Raw genomic sequence first — 10,000 nt, 5'->3', positions numbered from 1 at the left:
TAAGCAAATAAAGTGGTTTACTTAAGATTACTCAGCGTTTTATCAACGTTTGGTCAGAACCGGAAAGCAAGCGTAGTCACTTGCTGAGATATCGATGGCTTTGCCCCAAACGAGGAAGTAGTTTTTCACTGATCGTTGATAAGAATGTAGCACAAATTAGCAAGTGCATCTTTTAATAGGTGTCTACGTTTTATTTTTATAACGTAGCACAAATGTATTACATTCGTCAATGTTGACGTTTTTCAGTTATAGTTTTGGATGTTGAATGTTTGTACAAACAACAATCCAGTGGGATGATCACGTCTCACCGAGTCTCGCAACCGATTCCCTACCACCGCCGTCATGTCATCCGGCACAAGCTTCCTTGGTACACTGCTGTCATAAGGATTACGGTTCCCCATTGACTCCCATTGATTCTGACTGTCAGAATCAATGGGAGTCAATGGGGAACCGTAATGCTTATGACAGCAGTGTACCAAGGAAGCTTGTGCCGGATGACATGACGGCGGGTTCCCTACCGGTGCAGCGAGAATATTTTCGCGGACCAAACGTTGATAAAACGCTGAGTAATCTTAAGTAAACCACTTTATTTGCTTACAAATATGGTGTATTTGTGAAAAGAACGATGCACGTTCCTCGTTTGGGGCAAAGCCATCGATATCTCAGGACGTGGCTCGCTTCCTTTCTGACAGTGCAGGCTGCAGCTGGACGGTCGTGGTCAGACCAGGAGTGCCTGAGTGTGAATGAAACGATGTTGCCCTGTCATTAACAGCCCTGCCCTGTTAGTAGCCCTGTGTTAGCCCTGTCAGTAGCCTATCTTACTGTCTATGGTCGTTAATCTGGAGCAGTCCTCCGGGCTGAGAGGAGCAAACGCTGCACCCAGATATGAGCTCCAGGGCCCTGGGCTGCCAGCTCCCTCGATCAGCTCCCCTGGCTACCTGTGTGCTATTTTTCACGCTTCACCCTGATACACGCTCCTGGAGGGGGTGGCGTACGGTCGGATCAAGGTCTCCGCACGCGCACACACACACGCCTGCCTCCCTCAGTAGCTGAGCGACTGTTCTTGCCCATCACCTCCAACAGTAGGCTACTGTGTCAGCGACAATTTCTCTTTTACGTTATCTTCTCTACCTGGAGGCCGTCAGCCGCCCTGCCCAAGACCCGCCTTAAAGAGAAGACTGACCAATGCGAGATAAACACGGACGTGACGTAGTTCCCGCCATGGGTGATGGGAGACTGACAGATTGCAAAGTGTTTTGGAATCGCGTTTGCCATTGCCATTTGAATTTTGAGACACAAAGAGCGTGACAAAGTGCTATGCAATAACGGGGGCGCTATTTCTGCAAACCGGGCAAAACTTTTTGCCAAAAAATATTCAAAATGTTTTCAATATGTTTTTAAAAAACATTTAAAAAAAAAAAAATCAAATAAATTAAAAAATTAAAAAATAATTCAATTCTACATTGAATTTTGAACATTACATTGCAAAAGTAATTGACAATTAAAAGATGAAACTGAATATTGAAAATTGAAATGCAAAATGAATTGCCATTTGAATTTTGAGACTAAAGTACCATGGCAAAATGGAATGCAATTCAATCCATGTTTATTCAAATTTTTAACCAAAATAAATCAAATTGATTTGATGATTGCATTGTCATTTTGTATATTAAAATGCAGTTTGAAAGAAAGTATTGCAAATTGTAATATTAAATTGCAGAATGAATTAGCAATTGCCTAATGTAATGTCTTTTAGAATTGCATATTGCAGAATGCATTCTCATTTGAATTATGGAACTCATATGCTTCCATAGTCCTCGGCTTGCTGATCAAATAGACGGGCGAACTGAAGTCTAGAGCTATTTCGCATGTGTCGACAGTGAAGGCAAGCCCACAGACACAAGAGATGTTTACAAAAGCATGCAGGCAACGTCCAACTTCGCACAGCACCTTGCGGACAGACATCCCGAACTTTACAAAGAATTCAAAGACCGAGAGGTCAGCGAAAGTGATTGAAAACACCATGATCAGCCCCAATCGTATCCACAAACTATAGCCTAATAAACGCGTGTGGTGTATCCTGTAGGCTAATTGGAAAACTATTTTTTCAACACTGAATTTCAACACTGACGAGGTATAGCGACAGTAAGCATAGAAACCTCCTTGACGGAGGTATGTTTTCATCGGGGTTTACTGTCTGTTTGCAAGATGACTCAATGTTCACGCTGATAATTGTAACTTTAGCATAACTTGCAAACGATCTATTTAACATTCAATCAGTTCTGGTAATATTTATCATGGCATGTAGTCTGCCTTTTTAAAAAATTATTTCTTAGATATAGGCCTAAGCTAGGCCACCTGAAATTCTCTTAGTAGAGCCCATAGCCAGAATGTATTGAGTCCAAACGTTAATTTATTAGCCATGAACCGACATTCCATTAACTCAGTAGGCTAGACCTCATGTAGGCGTCATCAGATGGCCCCCTAAATAGCATAGCCTAGTAGTAGGCTAACTTGCTTATAATTTTAATAGCCTACGTGTGATTTGTAACAACACAACACGTGTAATTTAACAAACAATAAAAAACTACTGACTAAAAAATAATAAACGTGGGGTGACTTTATGATGAGCCCAGAATTGACCTGCACACTAGTGTATTAAATTAAACTCACATTTCTCTACACCTGGTGGAGGTTTGCGTCCAACTGAGCATATTGTCTGGATATAATTATTATAAAGAATGGTCTCTGCAAGTCAGACAATCAAACTCATGAAATATTAAAGTAGGCTAACTTGTCCACTCCCTTTACAGGAAATTTTAAAGAAAAGTGGCCGGCAAATATGTTAACAAACAAGAGATTATGCTCATACTAGCTCTGGGGAATGATAACTATTATATTATTAGTGTAATTTGCTCAAAAAAACCCCGGACAGGAACAAGCTGGCTAAAGTAAAACCGAACCAGACCATTATTGATCTTTTTCCCAGATATTTTAGAATTTCACCGTGGTATCGGTTCAGTATCGACTATCGAGGTATTTATGGCAGGTATCGAATCGAAGTCATAATTTTGGTATCGTGACAACACTACTTTGAACAAATAAACGATACATCCGACTGCAAGGTACCAAATTCTAAATGAGTGACAAAGGTCCTGAATTTAAGGCCGTTTCAGAATGCCACACATGACTAGCTACAGACAATTAGTGGCAGGACATGATGTCACTTATAGGCTACCAGAGAGTTTTTAAGTCATATCGTTATAAATTTCAGATGCATCATTCCACAAAATAATTAGTCTTCTCTGTCATCAAGTTATTCAATAGGCTAATCATAAAGCCTACCCTAAACTCAAAACAGCTGTTAGGGCTTATGTCATTGTAAAAAATGTCACATGCAGCTATGCTTAAATTCAGCTCACTCCCCATTATTGTAATGTATTATAATATCATATTCAGTATTCATTATTGAATGCTTAGCTGGAATAATTTTGTTCCCTATCATCATATTTTTTAAAGCACCATTTAATTGGGCTGCAAGTTTTCTACAGAAATAGCATGTCTGAACGAGCTCTGCACTCATCTATTTAAATGAAAGGATTCGAAACAAAGGAATTGTGTGGCGAATAGTGTCGGTAAGCAGGTGATAGTGATGAATTGGGAAGCATGGAAGCACCTACCGTAGTGTGTGGTATAATGACCCCAAGTGGACTTATAGACCCCTGCAAGATTTCAGGTGTTTTTAACCTATTAGTCAACAGGTGAGACAACAAACAGGAAGAGATGCAAAGGTTAGGTCACTGGCATTATCCAGTGGCCATGTCCCCTTTCATAGAGATTTCCATAGAGATTTATGAGATTTATGAGATTTATGAGATTTATGGAATTTTAGAATTCCATACTGATCAGCGGAACAGAATTCCATTCTGATCAGCGGAACAAACCTCTTCAGATAGAACTTCTATACAAACACCTCATCTCACCTTCTTAAGGTGTCACAGAATGAGAATATGTCAGTAACTCAATTTTTGACAAAAATGTCAGATAGAACCTTATAATTCTAAGGGGACGACGTAACACCACTGTTTTAGCTATCCGTAGCAAGCCTTTGAATATTTCCCTCATGGATACCACCAAGAGTGCCACCAAAGAGACACACCAAAGACAGTGAAATCACACATCCTTTGCATTTAAACTCACATCACTGCCTCTTCTGTGGGGAAGATGAGTGTGTGTGTGTGTGTGTGTGTGTATGAGAGAGAGACTCCAAAGGCAGTAAAGTTTGCTCTCTTATTGTTTTTTAACACTCATCTTCACACGTGCTTATAAGGAGTAGTGTGTGTGTGTGTGTGTGTGTGTGAGAGAGCGAGAGACGGAGGGAGTGATTGTGTGTGTGTGTGTGTGTGTGTGTGTGTGTGTGTGTGTGTGTGTGTGTGTGTGTGTGTGTGTGTGTGTGTGTGACAGTGTTGGTGGTGGGTGGCTAATAAGGAGCTGTACCGATGGGATCAGCCCACAGTAATAACTCCTGGCTGTCATGACGCCCACCCCTCTCCCCCACCTTATGACAGCTGACATGAAATGTGTATGTGTGTGTGTGTGTGTGTGTGTGTGTGTGTGTGTGCGTGTGTGTGTGTAAAGCAGGTCAGACCTTTTTTTGTGATCACAGTGTAAACGGGGCTATTTAGGATGTATAGCAGGATCTTGTCAACAGTAATAAGGCACCAATTAAACCACTCAGAGCTTGATGGAGAATCTTCTGGGAGTTATTGACCGACACAACCACACACGCACACACACACACACACACACACACACACACACTCACACACAAATACACACACATGCACGCATCACATAACTGCTCTTTCTGCCCCATCTCTCTCTCTCCCCTCCTCTCCTTTTCTCTCTTTCTCCTCTCATCTCTTCCTTCTTCTACCTCCCCCCTTCTCTCTCTCCCTCCCTCTCTCCTTCTCTCTCTCTCCCTCCCTCTCCTTCTCTCTCTCTCTCCCTCTCTCTCTCTCTCTCCATCAGGTACGAGTCCACATGCCCCGTCCAATATCCACGTGAACGCCATGATGACGTCTGCGAACGTGTCGTGGGAGCCCGGCTACGACGGTGGCTTTGAGCAGACTTTCTCCGTCTGGTACGGCCCTGTGTAAGTCGCTCCCGCTTCCCGCGCTCCTCCCATCCTCCTCCCGCACCGCTCCGGCCCAGCTGCCCCAGCACAGCCCTCCGTGTGTGTGTGTGTGTGTGTGTGTGTGTGTGTGTGTGTGTGTGTGTGTGTGTGTGTATGAGAGAGAGAGAGAGAGATCAGTAGAGACCAGCATGGCAGATATCTGCATGCTGTATGTGTGTTTGAGTATGCATATATGTGTGGGTGCATATGTGTGAGATCCTCTGAGTTTGGCATGCTGGATAGCTGCATGCTGTACATATGTGTGTGTGTGAGTGTGAGAGAGAGACAGAGAGAGAGAAAGAGAGTGATAGAGGGAGAGATTGCTACATGTGTGTGTGTGTGTGTGTGAGTGTGTGTGACCAATGCTGTTGCCTCTCCTGGCTGCATCATGAATGATTCATGTCCGTTAATATGCAGAGATTATTGAACAGAAAAATGAAATCATACGATCCCCAGGCCACACATCTATGACTGCCTCTCTAGAAGGATGTGTGTGTACAGTACGTCCAATAGCTCGAGCCTCAGTATGTCATATAAAACAGAGGGATTCAAAGCAGGCTGCCCTGGTAATATCGTGTGTGTTTGTGGGTGTGTGTTTGTGGTAGAAGTAGTAAACTAATTTATGTATCACATTTTCTTGTACAAATGGCTGCTCAAATTGCTTTACACGAAGACATAGAAATAGACAAAGACATATCTTTGTATGTATTTGTGTGTGTGTGTGTGTGTGTGTGTCTGTGTGTGTGTCTGTGTGTGTGCGTGTGTGTGTGCGTGCGTGCACGGAATTGTAATATCATTCGGTTTGTAGTCTTTGACACTGGGGACTGGTAAAGTCCCACTGTAATAAGTTTAGCAGTAGATTACTGTACGTCCTGAATGTCACTTACATGGCTGTGTGTGTGTGTGTGTGTGTGTGTGTGTGTGTGTTTAATGCACTCACGCTGTGAGTGTGAAAGGGTAGAAGGAGAATGAATCATGGTATTACCAGTGGAGCTGTGAAAAAGCAGTCAGGGTCACACACACACACACACACACACAAGAGCTTGTAATGGATTGATTGAACAGTTCAACACTCACACTCACTCAGACGCTGCTGTGCCTGCCCATATGTTGTATTCTAAGTGTTGTACTCACTGCCTTGGCTGCTCTGTGGAGTCTGGTGCAACGGCTGCAACCTTCATGTATTAAACTGTTGGTGTACATGTGTGTGTTTCTTGGCTTGTCTGTGTGTGTGTGTGTGTTTGTGTGTGCGTTGTGTGTATGAATGTGTTCTATTTGTGTGGGTGTATGTGTATGTGTGTGTGTGTGTGTCTGTATGTGTGTGTGTGTGTGTGTGTGTGTGTCTCTGCGTGTGCGTGCGTGTGTGTGTGTGTATGTTGTGTGTTCCCTGTAGGGTGAAGCGGGTGGACTTCGGACCCCACGACTGGCTGTCGATGCCCGTGCCGGGCACCCAGATATGGCTGCTGGTCACAGGCCTGGAGGCCCGCACGGCGTACCAGTTCAGCGTGCTGGCACAGAACAAGCTGGGCACCGGCCCCTTCAGTGAGGTGGTCACCGTTAACACCGTAGGTGAGGACCGCACAGGGAGGGCAAGACGGGAGGTGGGTGGGACTTAGTGGGACACAGGAGACACTGTAGGAGAGTAGGAGACTTAGAAGGACACAGGAGACACTGTAGGAGAGTTGGACACAGGGGACAGTGTAGGTGAGTAGGACACTTAGTAGGACACAGGGAATGCTTTAGGTGAGTAGGACACTTAGCAGGACACAGGGGACACTGTAAGTGAGCTGGACACTTAGTAGGACACAGGGGACAGTGTAGGTGAGTAGGACACTTAGTAGGACACAGGGGACAGTGTAGTTGAGTTGGACACTCAAGCAGGGATCACACTGATCAGAGGTCAGTGGCAGGTCTCCTATTGTTATATTGTCCTATACGTCCCTATGGTTCAGCAGTAGAACAGATGGAGCGGCATTGTTACGCTATAATAATTTGAGCGTTGCACTTGGTTCAGCTTTCACTGAGTAATGTAGCTGTAGACCGTTCATGTAACTTAGGAACGAATAGAACTTTGTTGGTCTGAGCGTTGTGTTACACGTTTTACTGCTTGCATTTCATTATTTTCAGTGTCATCCCTGCCCCAGAGTAGGACATAGGTGTACATAGTTGTAAGGTCATATGTGAGTAGGACACAAGGAGAACTGTGGTCAGAGTAGAGCATGGGGGTGGGGGGGGGGGGGGGGGGTGGGGGTTATGGGGTGTGCAGTAGGAGAGGAGGACACACAGAAGGATAGTAGGACACACAGAAGGATGGTAGGACACAGTTCAGAGGACAGTAGGACACACAGAAGGACACTAGGACACAGTTAGGAGGAAAATAGGACAGTAGGACACACAGAAGGATGCTAGGACACACAGTTAGGAGGAGAATAGGACACATGGGAGGACAGTAGGACACAGAAGGACGCTAGGACACAGTTAGGAGGAGAATAGGACACATGGGAGGACAGTAGGACACAGAAGGACGCTAGGACACAGTTAGGAGGAGAATAGGACACATGGGAGGACAGTAGGACACAGAAGGACGCTAGGACACAGTTTGGAGGAGAATAGGACACATAGGAGAACAGTGGGACACACAGAAGGACGGTAGGACACAGTTAAGAGGACAGTAGGACCCACAGAAGGACGATTGGACACAGTTTGGAGAATAGGACACATAGGAGGACAATAGGACACACAGGAGAAGTAGGCATAAGTAGGTCAGAGAAGTGGTCACTGTGAGTGTGAACACTACAGGCCCTGTAACTCGAAAAATCAAACTTAACTTTACGTTACGCATGGCTTACGAACTCGTAAATCATAACGATCCGGGTGTAACTGAAACTTGTCGCAAGTCACACGTGAGATGCACGCAACTTAAACTGTAACTCGAAAGAGCAACCACTATAGATGTTGTAGTAACGAGGGAATCAGCGTCCGTTTCCCCCCTGACAACTTGAAAATGCTGTTCGTCCAAGCTGCTCTTACAGCTGAGGAATGGAAGCTCTTACAGCTGCCTAATGAAATAACTGTCACTTCGGTAGAGGGAATTAAAAAAAAAAAATAGTTCTCAAGCTGACTAACACAAAGATACATTCTAGAAAGAAGATTTGGGACGTGAAAACAGAAACCGTAAACAGCTGGGTGAGGAGCACACAAGACGCGACTATAAATGGCAGGAAACGAATGCTCAATTGCTAAAATAACGGAGGCGGAGACAATGCAAGAGGGCAAGCATGAATGCAAGCGACAGTAGCCTTGGTTATCCTAGGTTGTTCAGACACTTACGACAGCGTTACGTGTGGTATGAGGCAGTCGTAACTTTTGTCTTAAGTTACGTTACACGTAGACTTGCGAATCATTTGAGTTACATGCGTATCTTTTTACGATAGGCTTAAGATATGCTTAAAGTCTAAGAGCAGCTAACGTGTGCTTCGAGTTACAGGGCCCAGGTCACTCAGTGGCATACCATTAGGGCATGATAATGTCACAAGGGCAATAGAGCTAAAGCAGCCCTTCACCCCCTAACATCCACAAAACCCTGAAAGGTAAGGACTCATAAATTAGGACTAGGTGACATGTTATGCATGAATTGTGTGTATAGTAAAATATGTGTATGTGTGTGTGTATGTGTGTATGCATGCGTGTGTTTGTGTCTGTATGTGTATGTGTGTGTGTCTGTATGTGTGTGTGTGTGTGTGTGTGTGTGTGTGTGTGTGTGCGTGTGTGTGTGTCTGTGTGTGTGTGTGTGTGTGTGTGTGTCTGTGTGTGTGTGTGTGTGCGTGTGTGTGCGTGTGTGTGTGTGTGTGTGTGTGTGTGTGTGTGTTCTCCAGTCTATCCCTTAAGTACCCCTGAACCACTGGTGCTTCTTACACCACCACGGTGCCTCACAGCCAACCGCACACAGCAGGGCGTGCTCCTCTCCTGGCTCCCGCCGGCCAATCACACCTCCCCCGTCGACCGCTACGTCATCGAGTTCCGCCTGGGCGAGAGGTGGGAGGTGCTTGACGACCTCATCCCCGCTGCCGAGACCGAGATCATGGCCAGAGACTTGGTCCAGGTAAAAGCCTTCATGAAACACCTGTAACAGCTCAGTCTTTTAGCGTATACCTGAGTTTTTTCTGAAAGGCCCGGTCCAGTTAACACCTGAGTTATTCAGTGGTGTGTGTGTGTGTGTGTGTGTGTGTGTGTGTGTTGGCTGACTCCTACCTCTCTCTCTCTCTCTCTCTCTCTCCCTCACCCTATCTCTTTGACAGGACGCCTGGTATGAGTTTCGCGCACTGGCTGTCATGGATGACCTCATCAGTGAGAGCAGTAATGTAGTCGGAGTGTCAAGTACAGGTGAGGACTGAGTCGCATACACACACTCTATTTCTCTCTCTCTCTCACACACACACACACACATACACACACACACACACACATACACATTCACACAGATGTGATTTTAACCCTTTCATGCACGCATTATGAAAAAAAGTGTCTAGATTTTTTTAGTATTGATTTTATTACTCTATATGAGCCCAATATTGAAAATCAGTTGGAATTTTTTAAAAATATGCTTTTATATAGAAGTTATGTTATTGTCCACGTATGTGGACAGTGCGCAACAAAGGGGTAAAAAAGAATAAAATGTAATGACAGAAAATGTGGAAACTATGGCCCTCTACTTCCTCCATACTACCCACCCAGCCCTCTACTACCCCCATACTACCCACCCACCTCTCTACTACCTCCATACTACCCGCCCAACCCCTCTACTACCCCCATTATTGCTCACCG

At 44.8% G+C, this 10,000-nt stretch overlaps 1 protein-coding gene across 1 annotated transcript in view; it reads left to right on the top strand.

Annotated features, from left to right (window-relative positions):
- The window catches only part of LOC134066565 (protein turtle homolog B-like), a 58,519-nt gene that overhangs the window by 38,509 nt on the left and 10,010 nt on the right, over positions 1-10,000 (top strand). Inside the window, exons 12-15 of the mRNA XM_062521930.1 lie at positions 5,032-5,155; positions 6,570-6,745; positions 9,052-9,278; positions 9,475-9,559. Coding sequence (XP_062377914.1) covers positions 5,032-5,155; positions 6,570-6,745; positions 9,052-9,278; positions 9,475-9,559 — 612 coding nt within the window. The remainder of the gene's footprint in view (positions 1-5,031; positions 5,156-6,569; positions 6,746-9,051; positions 9,279-9,474; positions 9,560-10,000) is intronic.

This window comes from Sardina pilchardus, chromosome 19, assembly GCF_963854185.1.
Source record: "Sardina pilchardus chromosome 19, fSarPil1.1, whole genome shotgun sequence".
NCBI classification, from domain to species: Eukaryota; Metazoa; Chordata; class Actinopteri; order Clupeiformes; family Clupeidae; genus Sardina; species Sardina pilchardus.
Note: the sequence above shows the minus strand (reverse complement) of the source record. Positions and strands in the feature narration are given on the sequence as shown.